General features: G+C 48.9%; 1 protein-coding gene across 2 annotated transcripts in view; it reads left to right on the forward strand.

The window, feature by feature from the left end:
• The window catches only part of KCNJ12 (potassium inwardly rectifying channel subfamily J member 12), a 46,186-nt gene extending 34,066 nt beyond the window's left edge, over nt 1–12,120 (forward strand). Inside the window, exons 2-3 of one of the 2 annotated variants that reach the window (XM_033090835.1) lie at nt 13–134; nt 7,159–12,120. In XM_033090835.1, coding sequence (XP_032946726.1) covers nt 7,215–8,501 — 1,287 coding nt within the window. In that variant the 5' untranslated portion in view covers nt 13–134; nt 7,159–7,214 and the 3' untranslated portion in view covers nt 8,502–12,120. The remainder of the gene's footprint in view (nt 1–12; nt 135–7,158) is intronic. The other variant, XM_033090836.1, reaches the window with a different exon arrangement.
• The last annotated feature ends 10,530 nt before the right edge of the window (nt 12,121–22,650 follow it).

Genomic DNA, 22,650 nt, shown 5'->3' on the forward strand with positions numbered 1-22,650 from the left:
TGTTAACTTTAGGGCCTTCTAGCAACTGATTTGTCTCCAACTGGTGCCTGGGAAATGGCAGCTGCTACTAATGTAGCCTTGAAGACAGTCACTTGCCCACTCAGCACCGTTACTTAGAAGATAGGATTCAAGAGGTAAGGTTAATGTCGCTGGTGTGCACCTGTCCGTCTAGTCATCCATTCAACCAAACACTCATCTATGCACCTACCCTCCCACTCATCTATCTATTCATCTACCTATTCACCTATCCACCCACCTATTTACCTTCTCATTTACCCATTATCTATCCACTAGTTCCACACATTCCCCCATCCATCTACCTATCTACCCGTCTACCCAACCCATCCAGTCATCTTTCCATCCATGTCTTCACCCATCTCCCAACTATTCATCTGTCCTCCCCAACCATTCATCTACTCACCCAACCACCCATCCATCCTTCCATCCACTGATTCATCTAGCTATTCATCCACTCTAGTAATCTAGCCAATCATTTTCCACTTACCTAATCCATCCATCTCTATGGTCACCACCAATCCATCCGTCCACCTATCTGTCAGTCACATTTATCTATCCATATGCTTGACCACCCACATCTCCTCATTCATTGATCCATCCATCTCCTCATCCATTTCTCTATTCAGTGTCTTACTTCCTCATTCTTTTGTCTGGTCAGTGAGGATTTCCTGGATTCCCTCTCTGTGCCAGGCCTGCATCAGCCCCTGTGGGCCTCTGAGGTTGGCCAGAGATGGGGCCTGGGCAAGGTCAACTCTCACACAAGGTAGAGAGTAGTTTCTGACCCTAACAGGAGAAACCCAGAGACAGAGAATCCAAAAGGGCGTCATGGAAGTAATGGCCTTCAGCGGATCCCTAATGGATGGAAAGATTTTAAACATTCCCTTTGGCTATGATTCAGAGGTTGGGCCACGTGGTGCAGAGGGGCACTACAGTGAAATCCATCAAAAGCCTGTTGCCATGTCCAGACAGGAGTGGCCTGGACAGGAGGGTAGCTGTGGGCAAGGAGAGTGGATGGCTTTAAGAATTCAGGAGGTAAAATACACAGGACCTGGTGAGGGAGTAGATTTAGGGGCTGAAGGAGAGGAAGGAGGCCAGGCTTCTGGCTGGGGTGAATGGGGAAGTGGTCAGGCTGCCAACTGACCATGAAGAGGGGAAAGGTGAGAATGAGAAGTAAGGAAGGGGAGGGGAAGGGAGGTGGGGGAAAGGAAGGAGACGGAGGTTTAGACAAAGAAGAATCATATTGGCCATGGGGTATCCAAGACCACATGGGGCATCCAAGAGGGGAGGCTCGGGTTCCAGAGCCTCTGCCACAGAGGGGCCCCCCTGAGGCCTGTGAGGGAGGCCTAGGAGACAAGGTTCCATGCAGACAGTTTAGTGGTTGGTGATCCCAAGAAGTGCTAGAGGGGAGAGACCAGGAAGGGAAGGAGCCACCGTGGGGTGTATTTTCAACAAAGTCACTGCTGGGGGCAACTGGAGCTCAGTCTGCTGAGGAACCTGGAGAAGTGGCATAGAGTAGGCACCCCAGAGTGCCTGTGAGGGACAGAGAGCTGACCACTGACCGAAGGCTTCTTCTCGGGCATTCATTCCCTAGACTGCCAGATGCATGGGCAGAGCGTGCTCCAGTTGCCGGAGAGATCTTTCAGGCAAAATGATTGGTATTGGTGGTTGGATTTTGGGCATTGGCCATGGAGTGGTGAGGGCCCAAGGAATGGGTGGCAAACCAACCACACCCTATCCCCAGCACATACCGTGTTTCCCTGAAAATAAGACCTAGCTGGACCAGCAGCTCTATTGCATCTTTTGGAGCAAAAATTAATATAAGATCCAGTATTATATTATACTATATTATATTAATTATATTATACTAATATAAGACCAGGTTTTATATTAATTTTTGCTTCAAAAGATGCATTAGTGCTGATGGTCTGACTAGGTCTTATTTTGGGGGAAACACAATACCAATGTATCATTGCTGTGTCTCTCCTTAGGCCTTGCATGGCCTTGGCAGAGAAAGCCCGCCCTGTGTTGACCCCAAATGTTTGCAGTCCGTGGGTGTGCATTGTGGGCAGAAGCTGTCTGTGTATGGGCCTGCAAAGTTGATCCTACACACAAGCTTATCATGTTTTCTCCAGACTGTGAGAATGGAAGTGTCCCCCTCCCAACCCTCCATCTCCTTCAGTGCCAACTCTTTGCTCTCCCTACACCAGCCTCAGCCTCCTCACTGGCCCCCCCGAGTGTGCCAGGATGTTCCTCCTCCTGCTTGCTCTACAGTGCCCCCACTAGAAATGCCTCTGCATTCCCAGCCCTCGGTACCTGTCACCATTGAACTCCCCTGAGTCGCTGTGCTGCACCCTCCAGGTCTGGCCCTCTCACTTCCCGTGTGACTGAGTAAGGGAGCTCCTCTTGGAGCTTCAGTCTCCCCTTCTGCAAATGAAAGACTGGATTTTTAAAGCTCTTGTGCTAAGTCTGATGGACAGTGAATGGATTAAGAAAGATTCTGAGACTATCCCAGGACACACTGAAAAAGAAGTTCTATGATGGATTAGTGATGTCTGCCACTGGCACAGGCTGTAGGAGGAAGTGTGTGTAGGCCACACAGTAACTTTCCCTGAACGAAGTGACCTCTAAGGGTTTTTTCCAATTGTAGGACTTGATCATGAGGTTCTGAGTACCCCTTCCCTGGACATTCTAAGTAAGGCCTAAATGGCTGTAGGCCAAGGGTGCTGGTACACGTCTTACCTCTGTTTTCGAGTGCTGAGATTCAGGCTGCGTGTATGTCTTATCACTACATGGGATTGCCTTGAGGACCGAGACTAGAATACAGTATCATGCCCACAGTCTGGCCTTAGAGTGAGGGACATGGGGGGTTGACTTTTCTCCTACCTCCAGATTAGGTGCTCACTCTTTAAAGGCTGTGTGACCCTGGGCAAGTGACTCAGTCTTAGCTTCAGTTTCCTCATCTGAAAATAGGGTAATGATCATAATGTTGTTATAGGGCTTAAGTGCATTAATTAGAGCTCTCAGAACAGTTCCTGTCAGGTAGTAAGCACTGGATAAGCATTGATTACAATGGTCAGACCTCTGAAGGGGTCCCTGCCAGCCGAGAGGCCTCTGAGGGAAGAGGACCTTGAGCCCTGCCCCCTTAAGAACACTTCCATTTGGCCCTTCTAGTCACTGATTTCTTGGCATCTGAGAATGTGGGCCCAGGCTTTGCCCCAGTGTCCTCCCGGATGTCCCTGAAACCTGAGGTGTCCAGAGCCTCAGGGTACTGGGTGTGGGGTGTCTTCCTCCATCCAGAGGCCCCTCCCACTCACTTTTGGCCCCTCCCACTGGTCATGTGGTAGCTGCCTCTCTAAAAGCTTGCAGCCCAGGCCCAGCTGGTGTTCTGAGCATGCTGGATGCTGGAAAGCTGTGTCCACCGCTGCTAGGGCTGGCTGGGACAGCCTCGTCACTTCTCAAGGGTTCCAGGTCCACGTTCTCCACTGCCTGTTTTCTGCCTGCTGGGCTCGCTTCACGGCTGTCTGTGGAAGTCACCTTTTCTAGCTCAGGTAGTGCATCCTGGTGCCTTTCTCCCATTCCTCCCAGAAATGCCCAGAACCCTCGTTGGCCAACCTGGTCATCTGCTGAGAATGGTCCTATTATCTACCATCTCATCCTTGCTCACAAGTCGTTTTGTGACCTGGGATTAGTCTCAGCCTCCGTTCTCATTTAGTAGGGAGCTGGCCTCATTGCTTGCTAAGGCCTCTTCTAGCAGAACAAATCTAATTCTATTTCTTATCTGATTTAATCATACACACCCACTTAGCAGGAGCCAAACAGGACCGCAAATCCCTGGTTGAGGATACCATCCCACATTTCTTAAATTGAGTCCTTAAAGACCGCACAGCTGCGTGACCTACTTGCCATGCCTGTGTGTGTGAGGAGTGTCGTTTTTGGGACGTTTGGCAAGTTTGTGGTCCTGGGGTATCTACTCATGGTTGCTCTTCTGGATCTTTCTTTGTGGTGCTGTATTCACAAAAAGCCTGTGAGGGGCTCCCACACCCCAAGTGTCTCACACACACATACACGCATGCACACATGCACATGCCTACACACACACAAGTGTGCACGCACACACACACAGCACAATGGAGGCATGAGAGACTGAGGACTGCACCGACACATGGGGCTCCAGCTCTGTCTTTGTTCTTTAGTTTCTGGGTGACTTTGGACAAGTGACTTTGCTCTGAGTCTCAGTTTCCAGCTCTGAGAAAAGGCGGAGTAGATGTGAACATGACCTTGTTGATTTTCTCTGTGTGGTTTTAGGAGGAACGTCAACAGAAGAGGGGATTCCTAGGCCTGTGTGACACGGTCTCGGTGGGGCCCAGGTGCCCAGCCCGGCAGATACGGTGGGAGTCAGTGCAGCAGCCACATATGCCTGGGAGCTGGCCAGGCGTAAAGCTGTCCAACTGTCAGGAGAAGTGCACCAGGCTGGGCCCTCCGGCCTTTGATTCTTGTAATTCTGTTCCACACAGGCCTTGAGCTGCTTGGAGCCCCAGCTGGAGCAGCCATGACCCGTTGGACATCCCCCAAGGCCTCTAGGCCACACAAACTTACCCCTTGTGATCAGAGTACCCAGCACCTGAGTACCCTGACTCTAGCCACCTCTCCCTGGATGGTGCAGAAATCTGGGGCTGAGCCATTTTTCCAGCACAGTCCCTGGGGTCCCCACCCACTCCCTGCCTCGTGGCCCAGGCAGAAGCAGAATCCACCAGTATGGCCTCTGGCCTCAACTCCTCGGACCCATGGTGAGGTGGTCAGCTGGAACACCTGTGGGAGAGGGGGGGATGGAAGCGTGAGATGCCCCTGCTGAGCCTGGACCCCATGATGGGAGATCTTGCATTAGACAAAAATGGTTTGAATCTCTGCTCTCCTGCTTATTGCTGTGTGGATTTGGGGAAGTCAATTTACCTCTCTGAATCTCCATTCAGGGAATAGAAGTAAGAATAGTACCTACCTCATTGAGCTGTTACTGGATGACTTAAGAGCATTTGCTAATGTGTCTGGCCTGTTCTCTCTGTGGTTTGAGTTGCTGGTTCGCTCAGGCATTGTGTGCGCATCGTATATGTGCCAGCACTGGGATCCAGCAGCACCTGGCAACAGAGACAGACTCTGGGAGAGGTTTGAAGCCTTGTAACCCGAGGGCTCCACCCTCACCTATCTCCTATCCCAGCATTGCCACCTCCTGGCTGTCACTTCTAGTTTCCGAGCCTCTGGTGGATGCTCAGTCATCTGCCTCCCTGTTCCTGGCCTTGCCACCCTGGGACCTTCTCTCGGGGGCTCCATTGTCTTCTGGGCACTCAAGGGCTCCTAGCCTTGTCTAGCTCTGACCTCGTAGTGAAACCAGATGGGGATTGGGGGTGCATGGGGTCCCCACTGGTGGGGAGGAGCATGCCCAACTCCTCAGCACCTTAGCCAGGCCAGCTGGACAGGAATTTCTACCTCCTTCCAGTGCAGCCCAGTCCTGCTGAGACAGGCTGAGGTCCCGAGCACCCGCAGCCCCGATGCTAATGGCCAGATGGCATCAGTGCCCACAGGGCCAGGCGGTGCCATGGTCTCCAGCCTGCGGATGCCTCAGCCTGGCACCAACAGGCTGTCCTGGAGCCTGCAGGGCACTGGGGGAGGGGTGGCCCCTGGCCTTTGTGTCTGGGGGCTGGACATGTACCGCCAGCCATGGGAAGTGTTTATCCGGTGTGGGTGCATGCCGTGGGGCGTGCCCTGAGACCGCCCAGTGTGTGTGTGTGTATGTGTACACGGCAGGCCGACTAGGCACTTCCCTGAGTAGCCCAAGGATAGTGACACTACTGAGTGCTCCCCATGTGCTCTGTAGACTTGAGAAAGGTGGGGATGAGGGAGGCCCCTGGGCTGGGTCAGCCATCAGTAAACACTCTGGGTGCTAACTTAGGGTCCCCTCCCTAGCTACTGCTACCATGTTTCCCCAAAAATAAGACCTAGCCAGACCATCAACTCTAACGTGTCTTTTGAAGCAAAAATTGATATAAGACCCAGTCTTATTTTACTATAAGACTGGATCTTATATAATATAATGATATGATATGATGTAATATAATAACACAATATAATGCCGGGTCTTATATTAATTTTTGCTCCAAAAGACTCGGTAGAGCTGATGGTCCGGCTAGGTCTTACTTTCGGGGAAACACGGTAGTGATAAGGAGGCAGAGGCTGTGGCATATCAGTGCTGAGAGTGTGTGCCTGGGGGGGAATGCGTGAGCATCAGGAGGTTGGGTGGGGCCCAGCCTTGGGTTTCCTTGGAAGCAGGACCTTTTCTAGGTCTTGGAGGTGAGACAGCACTGAATGAAAGTGCTCAGGTGTCCGACGGTCTCAGGGAAGGGCTGGTGGCCAAGTGCAACCCCATGGGCATCATTGCTGTTACCTTTATTACCATTATTAGGTCAGAGGTCAGAGCTGGGGGGTTACATTGGAGACCTGGGTGAAGTGTACCATCTTTTGAGGGTTCAGGGAGACTTCTGGAGATGTTCTTGTGGCATTAAAGCCAAGGCCTGAAAGAGGGAGGTGTTGGGAAAAAGTCGGGGAAGAGAGAGTGGGGAACAGCAGGTTGCAGCGGGGTAAATGAGGGGGAGGCTGGGAGGCAAGAGCCAAGGAGTCCCGGGTTCTGCTTATGCAGGCCCTGCAGGTGCCGGGGGCTCTGGCTTGGAGCAAATGATGGAGCAGATGATGATGGACAGGCTCCCCGTGGCTGCCACTGGCCTGAGGTTGGGCAGGAGCAGGGAGGCTGGTAAGGTGGCCGCCAAACTGGTCCAGGTGGGTGATGATGGGGACTCAGGCCATGAGGGTGGGGGAAGGGGTTGGATAGTAAATATATTTTGAAAGCAGAGCCCTTGGTGTGGGAGTAAGAGAAGTTAAGGATGAATCCAAGATTTTTGGCTGCAGTACTAGAAGGATGGAGTGTCAGTCTCCAAGCTGAGAAGGAGGGTGAAGAGCTGGCTTAAGGTGGGAGGGAAGATCAGGAGCTTGGCTGTGGGTAAATTAGGGTCAAATGTCTGCCACTTCTGAGGGCCCTGGGTTGGGGCAGAGGCATGGGCAGCTGTGAGACACATGCTGTTCTATCTGTTGCAGGAGCCACCCTGCCCGGAGCCAGCCTGGGAGAGAGTGAGGGTCACCCCATCCCCGGGATGACCACAGCTGGCCGGGCCAACCCCTACAGCATTGTGTCATCGGAGGAGGACGGGCTGCACCTGGTCACCATGTCAGGCGCCAATGGCTTTGGCAATGGCAAAGTGCACACACGGCGCAGGTGCCGAAACCGTTTCGTCAAGAAGAACGGCCAATGCAACATTGAGTTTGCCAACATGGATGAGAAGTCACAGCGCTACCTGGCCGACATGTTCACCACCTGCGTGGATATCCGCTGGCGCTACATGCTGCTCATCTTCTCGCTGGCTTTCCTTGCTTCCTGGCTACTGTTTGGCGTCATCTTTTGGGTCATCGCGGTGGCCCATGGTGACCTGGAGCCAGCTAAGGACCATGGCCACACGCCCTGTGTGATGCAGGTCCATGGCTTCATGGCAGCCTTCCTCTTTTCCATTGAGACGCAGACTACCATTGGCTACGGGCTGCGCTGTGTGACGGAAGAGTGCCCAGTAGCCGTCTTCATGGTGGTGGCGCAGTCCATTGTGGGCTGCATCATTGACTCCTTCATGATCGGTGCCATCATGGCCAAGATGGCCCGGCCCAAGAAGCGGGCACAGACGCTGCTGTTCAGCCACAATGCCGTTGTGGCACTGCGCGATGGCAAGCTCTGCCTCATGTGGCGTGTGGGCAACCTACGTAAGAGCCACATTGTAGAGGCCCATGTAAGGGCTCAGCTCATCAAGCCGAGGGTCACGGAGGAGGGTGAGTACATCCCACTGGACCAGATTGACATCGATGTTGGCTTTGACAAGGGCCTCGACCGCATCTTCCTGGTGTCGCCCATCACCATCCTGCACGAGATTGATGAGGCCAGCCCACTGTTCGGCATCAGCCGGCAGGACCTGGAGACGGACGACTTCGAGATTGTGGTCATCCTGGAGGGCATGGTGGAGGCCACGGCCATGACGACACAGGCCCGAAGCTCCTACCTGGCCAACGAGATCCTGTGGGGCCACCGCTTTGAGCCTGTCCTCTTTGAGGAGAAGAACCAGTACAAGATTGACTACTCGCACTTCCACAAGACTTACGAGGTGCCCTCCACGCCCCGCTGCAGCGCCAAGGACCTGGTGGAGAACAAGTTTCTGTTGCCCAGCGCCAACTCCTTCTGTTATGAGAATGAGCTGGCCTTCCTGAGCCGCGATGAGGAGGATGAAGTGGACGAAGACCAGGACAGCAGTAGCCCTCAGGCCAGGCACAACTTTGACAGACTCCAGGCCAGTGGCGGCACCCTTGAGCAGCGGCCCTACAGACGGGAGTCAGAGATCTGAGCCACTGTTAGCCAAGATGCAGCATCTGCCCAGCCAGGGTGAGGCCCGCATCCTGCGAGGGCCCTGGGTTTGAGCAGAATGGGCCAGGAGCCCCAGTTGCAGACTCAGTAGCGTTTTAGCTGTTTTACGCTTCTTCACAATGGCCTCGGAAGGTTGGTGAAGGAGTGGGAGGCTGGAGTGGGTGCCTCACCCCCACCTCAGAGGCCTGGGCAGGCTCAGGGGCAAGTAGGTGGCCTCCTAGGGGCTAAGGGTTTTTGCCTGAGGAAAAAGATATAGCCTGTCCAGAAATGGCTCGACAGCCGCCCAGCCTTTGGGCAAAAGCTGGCACGCTGCAGGGCACCTCACTGGTTTTTAACTTGAGGAGAAACAGAGTTACAGCTTTCTCAATCTTAGTTTGGGTATGACTGTTTACAAAAAATATATGTAGCAAATGATTTGAAATTTTTTTAATCCATGGGTGTACCAAAAAAAATGACAATTAGAATGCCATTGGTCTGCCAGGATACAAGCAGCTGGGTGAAGGCTCCAGAAGGTCCTCTGAGGCTGGGCAGGCCATGTGTGTGTAGGTGGCTCCCAGGCAGCAAGCACAGGGCTCACAGTGGTTCTTTATGCTCATGAGCCAATTAGATTCCATTTGTGATAGAAAAACCAAGACCATGTTAATGATCATAATAAAAGCTTTCCAATGTCATAGAGGTGGGGATAGAGGCCAAAGAAGAAAACTAGTTTGAGCTGTCTGAGTTTGACTTTGTACCTTAGAGGTATCTCTCAGAGCCAGATATGAGACCTGCCCGCTGTGGAGAGTCCCCTCTCCTTCAACATACCGGATTCTCCTGTTTTGTTTCTCTCTCCTTTTTCTGGCCATTGGCCTCTATGCCATCTACAGTGAGAGGCAGTTGGGAAATGTAGGACTGGATGGCTCTGTGGGAAGGGAAGCCAGGTGGAAGGTTCCCAGGCTAGAAGGAAGCAGGTCAGCCCCATCCTGAATGGGGCCATTGGGTGAGTCGTGCCTTAGAGACACTGGGTGATCTGGCTCCAGCTGTTTCTGTTTTTATTGGACTCCCCTGTCCTCCTTGCTGCCATGACTCTACTGCAAAGTCCCTGCTAGCAAGCCCCTCTGTCTACAGAGGCTTGTCTGACCTGGTTCTCCCCCTACACCTGGAGCAGCACCACCTGTGAGCCCAGGTCGGTGGCAGCCAGGCTGTACCCTGCCAGAATGGCAGAGGAACAATTTTAGGGAAGGCGTGGAATTGTCAGTCAAGGTGACTGGGAGGGTCACATGCATCCAGGCACCCCAATCAGGAAGAGGTTTGGGGCTGTTAGGGCTCTACTGGCCCAGAAGCAGGCCCGGAGACCCAGAGCTGCCTAATGTGGGCTTGTTCTTGGCAGAGAAGACAGCTGGTGGGGGCTGGACCCTTCCCAGGACAGCTAAGAATGCTGCGCTCCCAAATGACCAGGCCCATAAGGAAGTCAGTGTTAGAAAGTTGGGGTCTCCTCAGCCTGCCTTTCCAGGCCTCTCCAACCTGCGCCCCAAAGACAGCTCTCAACATGAAGCCATCAGGACCTCTGAGAGGCAGAGTGCAAAGTCATGCAAATAAGGATGGGACTTGGGAGACTGGCAAAGGCTGGGCCCTGGGTGGGGTCTCTTGCCTCGTCCCTCCTCCTCCAACCCTGGAGCCCTGACCTCAGGTCAGGGGCTGTGGAGGACCTGGGCACAGGCTATCAGCCCCCACCCAGAGACAGGCCCTTAGGTAGGCCTGACTCCCGACACCCTCTCCTAGCCTCAGATTTCACCCCAACTTCTGGCCAAGAAGTTTCAGCCCAAGATACTTGAGGCAGCTCTTTTATCTCATGGTCTGCTGGAGGGATCTCCGCTCCTTCCAGCCCTGAGCGCCCGCCTTTCTCAGCCTTAGCCGTGGTGGTAAGGGTGGAGTTGATGTAGGAGCACTTACCCACCACCCACACCCAGATTGTCAGGCTGAGGTAACCCCAGTTAGGGAAGCATAGTGGCCAGTGCTCCTATCTGCCCAGCAGCCCGGATCTTCCCAGGGCCAGGTAGGCCAGCCTTCCACTCACCCGACCCAGAGCAGAGCCCAGGGACCCCGGAACCCCAAGGCCCTGGCAATCTCAGGTGGCCTGGTGCACCTCCTCTCAGACCTGTCCCCTCCCTGTTCAGCCGCCAGATCCTGTGGGAGAGCAGCCCCAAGCTGCCTTTCATCTCTCGCCAAAAGTAGATGCTGCGTTTTCAAACTCTTCTGCCCTTTTCTTTTCCTCTCCTGTATTTATTTATTTATTGCTTGTGCTAAAGACCAAAATAGTCTTCCTCTTTAATGCACTTGAAATGGGAGGGTGGATGGGAGGAGGAGCTGTGTGTGTGCAGAGCCAGAATCACTGGGCCCCTGGGATGCGTGCGGGGTCGTGTGTGTCCGTGTGGTGAGTGGAGAGGATGTTAACCCACTGAACGTGCTGCGCACAGGTGAGTAGGGCACACTTGTGCACATGTGAGTGTGTGTGTGCATGTGTATGTACGTGGTATGTGGTCTGTGTGACATGCAGGTGTGTGTTCCAACCTGCTCCCACCCTCACCCTCCCAGGAAGTGAGATTTCCAAGAAGTTTCTCAACGGCCTGAACCAGGAGGTCCAGAGGTTGGAGTGCGCTAAGGACGTGGCCTCTGCACTGTGCCCTGAGACACTGAGCTGCTTATGTGGGAAAGGGCCATGCTGGCAGAAGGGTGTGTGTGACTGTGAGACTGTGAGCACCAAGTATGTGGATTTATATGTGGAATTGTCTCATCTGTGTTCGAATGAAACATGCAATTATGGCTTTGCCTGTAAGTTCGTGAGAGTGTAGATTCATGATGTGTGGGACTGTTGTACCGATGTGTGCACATGATGATATCCATATATACATGAAGTGTGAGTATGTATACACACACACATAGTTATGTGTATATAACCATAGGTGTTTGTGTGTGTGTGTGTTTTATATGCGGATGTTTAAATGTTCGCCTGGCTGTAAGGCTGGGCACACACAGCACCCAGGATACTCACCGGCCATGGTCCTCAGCAGAGCTGCACCCAGTAGTCCCACTGGCCCTCTGCCCTGCTCGTGTCCACATGGGCTGTGTGGAGTATGTGTGCCAGGGTGAGGCTCCTGTGTGCCTGGGCATGAGGTGATATCTAGGCATGAATGTGAGTCCTTGGCATCCAGCAGTGAGCGATTACATGTAGGAGGCCTGTGAACATGTTACGTGCATGTGGTGCATTTGTGTAGCAGCAGGTGCCTGCCTGCAGGGGGTAGTGTGTGTGTGTGTCAGTGTGTGCAGGTCCTGGGAGCTGTGCACACAAATATCAAGGGGTGGTGTATCCATGTGTGCACCCTTGCATACTGCCTCCTGTGTCCCACTGGTGCTGTGCCACCCAGTCCCTGCCTGCTTAAAGGTTCCAGTGGGGCTGCGGGGGGAGGTCTGGTGGGAAGGAGGGCCCTGTCTGCCCTGCGTGAGATCACAGAATGTGAAATATATTTTAAATGGTGAAACTGGAGAATTTTCATGTTATTTTCAATAACAAACACATAGGCCACGAGACTAGACCACATTAAATGCATTTTGATCTCTGAGTGCCACCATGTGGAGATGTGTGTTTGAAAGCTCTGCCTGGCTCCAGAACAAGCTGCCATTCTTGTGCTCCCTCAGCCCCATGTGTCCTGCAGTGATGGGGCTTCCCAGGGGCCTTTGAGGGTGGAGGTGGGACATGGCAGCCGCTCAGGGACAAGGGACAGAACACAGCGTCCTCGCAGACCCTGGCATGCTCTTCCAGCTGGCGCACACACCCTCATTCCCCCATGACTGCACACCTTCTCCCACACGGCCCTGAATGTGTCAGACCACCCACTCGGACTGGATATCACACCTCCCCAGCTGTGTGACGTCGGCCCCTGCCTTGTCCTCTCTGGGCCTGCACCTCCCACCTTTCCCTTCCTTCTGCAAAGATGTGATGAGTGCAGGAGACCAGAGGCCCACTCTGGGACCCATAGTGCTGGGAACATGACAACAGCTCTGTTTCTCACTGCTGTGACAGCAGAGGAACCCAGGATGGGTGGAGGGCTGAAAGACTCCTGCTTCAATGTGACAGGGTGACAGAGGGCAGACAGGTGCTGCTGGCGGGGGGAACAGTGCAAGGAGGGAGATGCGCAAGGCCCGCTTTGAGGAAAATAATTTTATCTGTATAAACGGCTCAGTCTCTGGGATTTCACTGGCCTTCTGGCAGAGACCCACAGGGAGAGAATTCTTTCCTTTGCTCAAACTATTTTCACGTGAATAACTGCACATCAGCAAAGGACCTGGGGGATGTTCCCTTGGGTTGAACCTGGGGTTCTTACCCCAGGACCCTAATGGGTCCATTGGGGCACTACATGGAGGGTGCTTTGGCAGGACAAAAAGGAGCAAATCAGTGACCTGGTATCTGGTTCCATGCTCCCTGCCTCAGTCAGCTGCAGTCCCTCCCTGTGTGCAGTCTTACACACAAGGAATGATACTCTTTGAGGGCCCTGAGTGTGGCCCAGATGTTAGCTCTTCCTTTCATTATCAGGGTCAATGTTGAGGCCTGGGCCTGCTCTTCCTCCCTGCTGAGGCTTGGTGCAGAGGCTGACCTAGAGCTCTGAGACCGTGGCCTTCAGCCAGGGTAGGGCCCCCAGACCAGCCTCTGGAGCAGAGTGGTGGCATAAGTTGTAAACTGCACAACCCCAGGGTTGTCATTCACAGTCCAGACAATGTTGCACAGCAATGGTAACCTCTGAAGCATCTTGCCTTTCCTCACTGCCTCAAGGCTCCATAGAGGAGCTGCTCATGGGCTCACTGGGGAGGGATCACGGCATGCGTGGAACATGCAGTGTGGGATGAAAGGGATGGGGACACAGATGGGCGCTGCTTCTCCAGGCACCAATAACTGTTTTGTGAACCCACTGAGTGGCTAGAAAATGTTTGAAAGGGTGGTATAGGCTTATACCAACACACACACCCCGCACACACACACAACCCCCTCTACATAAACATGTCCACACACCCCAAATGCACACAAATGCATACGATCACATACAAATTGTATGGAATATTACACAGCCATGAAAATAGCAAACTGATACATGCAACAATGTGGGTGAGTCTCACAGACACAATGTTGAATGAAAGGATCCAGACACAAAGAGGTACATGCTGTTCATCGATATGAAGTTGTAGAACAGACATTAATCTGCGATAGAAATCGGGACAGTGGTTGTCTGTGGAGAGCAGGTGAGCCAGTGACTGGGTGTCAAGGGACAGAACTTTGCTGTTAGCGCAAGCGGCTGGATTTTGGCTCAGAGAACAGGCAGCACCTGGATAGGACCAGGGCTTGAAGAAGGACGGTCCCAGGTCCACATGTCCTGCCCAGCAGAGAGTGGAAGTGAGTGACTTGTCTGAGGCCCCAATGTCCTGCCCTTTTAGCTGGCCAGCCCTGGGAGCTGTCACTGCCCGCAGAGCCTTCTAGGGGCAGGCATAGAAGGTGGGGAGGCTGGGTTGGCAGAGAAGGAGGAAGGGGAACTGGTGACTGGAGGTGTGAGTTGAGGGGGGACCTGGTATGTGCTGGGGCCCCCCGGTGGCAGACAGAGGGCACATGACATCAAGACCCTCCTTATTTAGAGACACTAGTAAGGTTCTGGGCCTCCCAGGAATGCCTCAGCACAAACAGGTACCCCCACTCCCATCTTAGCCCCTGAGAACAAGGCCCACATGCCCCTCTCCCTTGGAAGAACAGCTGGGCTCAGCCTGTAAAGCCAGATGGGCAGGTGTTAAAGTGAACTCTGTTAACCAGCCTTGTGTTTGTGGGGGTCAGTGAGCCAAGCTCCTCTCAGGAGGGGGGTCCCAGCCTGAGAAAAGTGTCCTGAGTGACCATGAGGTCTCTTCCCATGGAGTTATAACCACAGAGGGTGGGCTGGGATGGGGCCATTTCTTGAACCTTCTGCTGAATCTCAGAAACAGAGTATTCCTCTGTCTGCCCATGGAGCACTGGGAAGGTCCAGAGGGCTATGACCTCTACCCAGCACCTAATGAGAGGCAGGGACAGTGAGGTGTGGCTTTTCTTCATTCAGTAGTTGAACGCTTCCTCTGTGCCTGGCCCAGAAGTGATAAATGCCACAGACCTACAGACCAAGTGGGCAGCAGAGAACAAGGGCAGTCAGAAGGGCCCTTACAGAGCAGACCTTCATGCCAGCCCTGAAAGTTACCAGAGAGCGAGAATGGCCTCTTGAAGACCAACTCCTTGGGTGTGAACCTGGCTCCACCTCTCCCTGATTCTGTGTCCTGGCCCAGGGAGCTAACTTCTTTGTGCCTCCATTTTCTCTTCTGTAAAACGGAGCTGATGATCACAAAGCAGTGCATGAAGAATGAATAAGAAACAGGGAAATAGAGGGGCAACATAAGTACAAGCTCTTTTCTCTTGTCACCTATCTGGGAACAAGTATCCCAGGTGGGGGCAGCCTTGAGCTGGTGCTCAGAAGGAAGACTGGACCCCTTAGAGCCAGGGACAGAGTCCAAACAGGAGAGGGATAGGCTGCAGCCGAGGTTTGCTCACTCCAGGTGTGGTGGGAGCAAGAAAGACCCATGAAATAGTTGATTTCTTAAGAAGATCACTCTGATCGCCACGCAGGGAGTGGCACAGCGAGGCTAACGTGGTTCCGGGAAGAGAGGAGGGTACTTGAGCCAGGCAGGCAAGTGAGGGTTTGGGCCAGTTAGGAGGCTGCATGTGCAGCTGAGCTGAGGGGCACCCTGGCTGACCCTGTTGATTTTAGTGTGAGCCCCTGGATGGATGGGGAGGACTGGATGGCATCTCTGGACATTTTAAGATGCCAACAAATGGTACTTCATTTTGGGAGTCAGTTTGGCAGTTTTTTATAAAGTTACACATACATTTACTGTAAGATCAGACCATTGCACTCCTTTGTGGTGCTGAAGAGAAATGAAAATTCATTTTTTGCAGAAAAACCTGTAAGTGGATGTTTACAACAGCTTTATGTGTAATTACCCAAAACTGGAAGAGACAGAAATGTCCCTTGCCTGTAAGCGGGCAACCAGGCTATGGCCTGTCGCCATGATGGAATCCTCTGGAGCAACGAGAAGGAATGAATGTTGATCCATGGATGGATAATAAAGGCACGACGCCCAGTGAAAGAAGCCAGACTCAGAAAGATGCCATTTATATGGCATTCTGGAAAAGCCAAAACTATATGCATGAAGAGCACATCAGTGATCACCAGGGTCCAGGGTGGAGGAAGGGGTGACTAGAAAGGGACAGGAAGAGATTTTGGAGGGGAGGGGTGATGAACACATCTATATCCTGACCGTAATGATGGTCACACAGATATGTCCATTTTGTGAAGACTCCCAGGACTCTATGCCACAAAGGATAAATATAGCTCAATTATACTTTTTTTTTTTTTTTTTTTAGAAAGGAAAGAAAAAGCAGCTGCCAACAAAACTCACATGCAGTCAATGTGTGTGGAGTTTGGAGGAGAGGTCAGGTCTGAAGGCTGAGACTAGGGGGTCACTGAGGTGTGGATAGAACTAAATGATCACGAGAAGGTAGAAATAACGTGATAAAGGAGAGGTTGGGGAGATGTTGAGAATGACTGGGGCTTCTGCTGAGCAAACAAGGCACCAGGTGACACCATCTTGTGGCATCCCAAAGTTAGGAGAGGTGGTGCTTCTGGGGCTTCCTCCCCTGCCTTGAGGTGATGCTTCAGAGGCCAGAACCTCAGTCAGAGCCAAGTCCCTCCAGGGCATCTGGGCTTCTGGGAAGAGAAGCCCAGTCAGTCCCTGAGACACTTTGAAAGTGACTAAAACCCATGGGTGGCCTATAATTTATTGTCCAAGCCAGGACCTTTTTGGAAATGGAAGGAGGCATAATTAATAATAATTACCTGGGGAACAGTGGTGAAATGGGACAGTCCAGGGCAGACCAACTGGATCCTCCCCTCAACTTCTCTTCTCCCATCCCTTCCAGGTACCTCAAGGGGCCTGGACATGAGTATGAAAGGAGAGGAGGTTCATATCACCTCAGCCTGGGGCCCCAGTACAGCCCCTGTGGTCCATCTGTACACTGGGGTCATTGGTATCAAAGAGCTCAGAAGCCTCCACGGGCGTGGAGAGGCACAAGGAACACTTCTTCAAGGTGCCATCACACACGGGGCAGGCACCCAGGTGAGGTACTCACACACGCACCTCGACACGCAGCATCTCGTGAACCCACTCAGCTATACAGTATCTCTTACATGCAGCACTGAACACAGTGCCACATGCATGTCAGTGAACGTGGTTCACCACACTAGCACTAGTGACACAGCTGTCACATACATATATGTGCACACACAGTGAAATCAGCAAACATGGTGTCTCAATCAAACACATCATTAAACACAGTTCCTCTAACGGCATTTTCCATTTGGCGGGCAGACACCAGAGAACTGCCAGTAGCGCAAGACAAATAAAAACAGTGTGCTGCAGTGCCACCTACTGGAAAACAAGAGAAAGACTCTTCTTATAACCTGCTAAATAGAAAAGTGCTAAACACTCTTTTAGAAAGCAGATTTCATTCCCAAAAAAGGATAGGCAGAGAAATAATCCATCAAATACGATAAATAACCAAGGTAACAAGGCAGTTCAGAAAAAAAATGAAAAATCTCCAGAAAATAAACTTAAAAGGCATGGAAATATGTGATTTATTTATTTATTTTTTTAATTTTATTTTTTTATTAGTTTCAGGTGCACAAGACAAAGTAATACTTAGACGTTTATCATTTATATCCCTCACACTGTGTGAACCCCCCTCCCACCATCCATCTGACATCGCACAGCGCCATTACATTTCCACTGTCTCTATTCCTAATGCTGTACTCCGCTTCTTGTGAGTATATACATACATATATATACATATATATATATATAAAATCATAGTTGGCATTCATTATCATTCAGCTTCAGGTGCACAGCGCAGTGATCAGGCATCCACATCATCCCCAAGGTGGTCTCGCAAATGGGACACGTGTCCATTGGACACTCCACAAAATGTCCACAACATTATTGATTACGTTCCCCAAATTAATTTTCAAAACCCTGTGGCCATTTTGTGGTTACCGACTGTTTTCTAATCCCCTCACCTTCCCCCTTATCCCCAACCCCCCCGCCCATCTAGCAACCCTCAGTTTTTCCTCTATGTCTCCAAAACTGTTTCTGATTAGTTCATTCACTTACTCTTTTCTTTAGATTCCGCATATAAGTGAGATCATATGGTATTTGTCTTTCTCTGTGTGACTTATTTCACTTAACATAATGTTCTCTAGGTCCATCCATGTTGTTGCAAATGGTAAGATTTCTTTCTTCTTTATGACTGCATAATATTCCATTGTGTAAATGTACCACTGTTTCTTAATCCAGTCATCTGCCGATGGGCATTTCGGTTGTTTCCATGTCTTGGCTATTGTGTATAGTGCTGCAATAAACATAGGAGTGCATAAAGATTTTTGAATTGGAGTTTTGGATTTCTCCAGATAGATACCTAGGAGTGGAATTGCTGGATCATAAGGTAGTTCCATTTTCAGATTTTTGAGATACCTCCATACTGTTTTCCATAGCGGCTGCACCAGTCTGCAATCCCACCAACAGTGCACAAGCGTTCCCTTTTCTCCACATCCGCGCCAGCACTTGTTGTTTGTTGATTTATTGATGATAGCCATTTTGACCAGGGTGAGGTGGTATCTCATTGTGGTTTTTATTTGCATTTCTCTGATGGTTAGTGAGGTTGAGCATTTCTTCATATGTCTGTTTGCCATCTTTTTGTCCTTTTTAGAAAAATGTCTCTTCATGTCCTCTGCCCATTTTTTAATTGGGTTGTTTGTTTTTTTGGAGTTGAGTTGAGTGAGTTTTTTATAAATTTGTGATATTAACCCCTTATCAGATATATCATTGGCAAATATCTTTTCCCATTCAGTAGGATCCCTTTTTCTTTTATTTATGGTTTCCTTTGCTGTGAAAAAACATTTTAGTTTGATGTAATCCCACATGTTTATTTTTTCTCTTACTTCCCTCATGCGAGGGGATATATCAGTAAAAATCTTACTCTGAGTAATGTCTGTGAAGTTTCTTCCTGTATTTTCTTCTGGGTATTTTATGGTTTCAGATCTTACATTTAAGTCTTTAAGCCATTTTGAATTTATTTTTGTATATGGTGTAAGGAGGTGGTCCAGCTTCATTTTTTTGCATGTGTCTGTCCAGGTTTCCCAGCACCATTTATTGAATAGACTGTCTTTACTCCATCGTACATTCTTGCTTCCATTGTCGTAGATTAAATGGCCATATAGGCGTGGATTTATTTCTGGACTCTCTATTCTGTTCCATTGATCTATGTCTCTGTTTTTATGCCAGTACCATGCTGTTTTGATTACTGTAGCCTTGTAGTATAATTTGATGTCAGGTATTGTTATACCTCCCACTTTGTTCTTATTTCTCAAGATTGCTGAGGCTATCCGGGGTCTTTTATGATCCCATATAAATTTTAGGATTATATGTTCTATTTCTGTGAAAAACGTCATTGGTAGTTTGATAGGAATTGCGTTGACTATGTATATTGCCTTAGGCAGTATGGACATTTAAACTATATTAATTCTTCCTATCCACGAACATGTTATGTGTTTCCATCTATTTGTATCTTCCTTCATTTCTTTCTTCAGTGTCTTATAATTTTCTGAGTACAGATCTTTTACTTCTTTGGTTAAATTTATTCCCAGGTATTTTATAGTCTTTGAAGCAATTGTAAATGGGATTGTTTTCTTAATATCTCCTTCTTATATTTTATTATTGGTATATACAAATGCAACTAATTTCTGAATATTAATTTTGTATCCTGCTACTTTACTAAATTCATCTATCAGCTTTAATAGTTTCTTGATGGAGTCTTTAGGATTTTCTATATATAGTTTCATATCATCTGCATATAACGACAATTTTACTTCCTCCTTACCAATTTCGATGCCTTTTATTTCTTTTTCTTGTCTGATTGCTGTGGCTAGAACTTCCAGCACTATGTTGAATAGAAGTGGAGATAGTGGGCAACCTTGCCTTGTTCCTGATCTTAGGGGGGATGGTTTTAGCTTTTCCCCGTTGAGTATGATGTTAGCTGTGGGTTTGTCATGTATGGGCTTTATTATGTTGAGATATGATCCCTCTATTCCCACTTTCTTAAGGGTTTTTATCATAAATGGCTGCTACATTTTATCAAATGCTTTTTCTGCATCTATTGATAAGATCATGTGATTTTTATTTTTCACTTTGTTAATGTGGTGTATCACATTACTTGATTTGCGGACGTTGAACCACCCTTGCATACCAGGGATGAATCCCACTTGATCATGGTGTATGATCTTTTTAATGTATTGCTAAATTCTGTTCGCTAATATTTTGTTGAGAATTTTTGCATCTATGTTCATTAGCGATATCAGCCTGTAGTTTTCTTTCTTTGTGGTGTCTTTGTCTGATTTTGGGATCAGGGTGATAGTGGCTTCATAAAAAGTGTTTGGGAGTCTTCCCTCCTTCTGGATTTTTTGGAAGAGCTTGAGGAGAATAGGTGATAATTCTTTTTTGAACGTTTTGTAAAATTCACCTGTAAAGCCATCTGGTCCAGGGCTTTTGTTTGTTGGGAGATTGTTGATTACTGATTCAATTTCCGATATCTTTTGATTTCTTCCTTGATCTCCTGCTTGACCCATTCATTATTTAGTAACATGTTATTCAGCCTCCATGAATTGGTGTGTCCCGTTTTTTTTCCTGTAGTTCATTTCTAATTTCATAGCATTGAAGACAATTGGTATGATTTCAATTTTCTTAAATTTATCAAGACTTGTTTTGTGGCCTAACATATGGTCTATCTTGGAAAATGTTCCATGTGCTCTTGAGAAGAACATGTATTTTGCAGCATTGGGGTGAAAGGCTCTGAGAATATTGATTAAATCCAAGTGGTCCAATGTATCATTTAAGGCTGTTGTTTCCATATTGATTTTCTGCCTGGAAGACCTGTCCCTTGTTGTCAGAGGTGTGTTGAAGTCCCCTACTATGATAGTGTTACTGTTGATCTCTGTCTTTATGTCAATCAATATCTGTTTTATATATTTAGGTGCTCCTATGTTGGGTGCATAGATGTTAACTAGGGTTATGTCCTCTTGTCGGATCGATCCCTTTATTATTATATAGTGCCCATCTTTGTCTTTTAATATGTTCTTCATTTTAAAGTCTATTTTGTCAGATATAAGTATTGCAACTCCAGGTTTTTTCTCATTTCCATTTGCATGAAATATCTTACTCCAACCCTTCACTTTCAGCCTGTGTGTGTCTTTTGATCTGAGGTGAGTCTCTTGTATACAGCATATACAAGGGTATTGCTTTCTTATCCAGTCAGCCACCCTATGTCTCTTGATTGGAGCATTTAATCCGTTTACATTTAAAGTGATTATTGATAGGTACATAGTTTTGCCATTTTGAAATTTGTAGTTAGATTGTTTTCATCTTTCTTCTATTTACAGAAGTCCTTTTAGTATTTCTGGCAATGCTGGCTTGGTGGTAATAAATTCCTTAGCTTATTCTTTTCTGGGAAGCTCTTTATTTCTCCATCAACTTTAAATGATAGCCTTGCTGGATAAAGTAATCTAGGTTGTAGGCCTTTGTTTTCCATCACTTTGAGTATCTCCTGCCACTCCCTCCCGGCCTTCCATGTTTCTATAGAAAAGTCATTTGATAGTCTTATTGGGGTTCCCTTGTATGTAACCCTCTGTCTTTCTCTTGCTGCTTTTAGGATTCTCTTTTTGTCTTTCAGCTTTGCCATTTTAACTATAACGTGTGGTGTGGACCTGTTTGGGTTTATCCTGGTTGGAACTCTCTACACTTCCTGCACTTGTATGTTGGTTTCCTTCATCAGTAATAATTTCAGACATTATTACTTCAAATATGTTCTCAATCCCTTGCTTCCTCTCTTCACCTTCAGGTATTCCTATGATGCGCTCCTATGATGCGCATATTGTTGCGCTTGATGTTATCCCAGAGGTCTCATAAACCATCTTCATTGTTTTTTATTCTTTTTTCTTTCTGTTGTTCTGTTTGGGTGATCTCTGCTAACTTGCCTTCTAAGTCACTGATTCCATCCTCTGCTTCATCTAACCTGCTGTGAATTCCTTCAAGTGAGTTCTTTATTTCCGTAATTGTGTTCTTTAGTTCTAACTGGTTGTTCGTTATGATTTCTACATCCCTCGTTATGTCGTCTCTAAGTTCCTTAAACATTCTTATCATCAGTGTTCTGAACTCTGTCTCTGATAGGTTGGTTACTTCTGTTTCATTTGGTTCCACTTCTGGAGGTTACTTCTGTTCTTTTATTTGGGACATGTTTCTTTGATTCCCCATTCTGGCTGACTCTCTGTGTTTGCTTTGATGTATTAGGTAGATCCCCTAGAGTCCTTAGTTCTTGCTGGGTTATCTTCTGTAGTATGTGTCCTTTATATTTGACTTGCACGACTTCATGCTTCTCCTCTGCGTGTGCTCCAAAGGTGACTCTTGTGTTTGTAAATTGTCCTGTTAAAGAAGATCTTTAATTGCTTTTCGCTTGTGAGTAGGTGGGGTTAACTCCTAGGCTGACTAGTTGTGAGACTTGGCTCTGCCCACCGCAGGGTGTTCTGCTGCATGAGGGTTGACCGCTTAAATGTGGTTTGGCCTCTATGGGCTCTTGTGCCTGTAGAGAATTCCCTCTAGTGTGTGACTTGTAGGTCACACCCGGTAGTACTCTTAAATGTGGTTTGGCCTCTATGGACTCTTGTGCCTGTAGAGAATTCCCTCTAGTGTGTGACTTGTAGGTCACACCTGGTAGTACTCTGGTTTGGTCTGGAGTTGGCCTCTGGATATGTTGAATCTTGTGCCTCTTAAGCTGGGCCCTGGTAGGGCAGTTTCAGAACAAAGCAAATCACCAAGCACAACAGCAACAACAACAACAAAGAAAAAAATCAAATACATTCACATGTAAAACCAACTGACAACCCCAATTCAACACAGGCAAAGATATCAAAGATATAAAGACAAAACAA

The sequence above is a fragment of the Rhinolophus ferrumequinum genome, chromosome 21 (assembly GCF_004115265.2).
Source record: "Rhinolophus ferrumequinum isolate MPI-CBG mRhiFer1 chromosome 21, mRhiFer1_v1.p, whole genome shotgun sequence".
NCBI lineage: Eukaryota > Metazoa > Chordata > Mammalia > Chiroptera > Rhinolophidae > Rhinolophus > Rhinolophus ferrumequinum.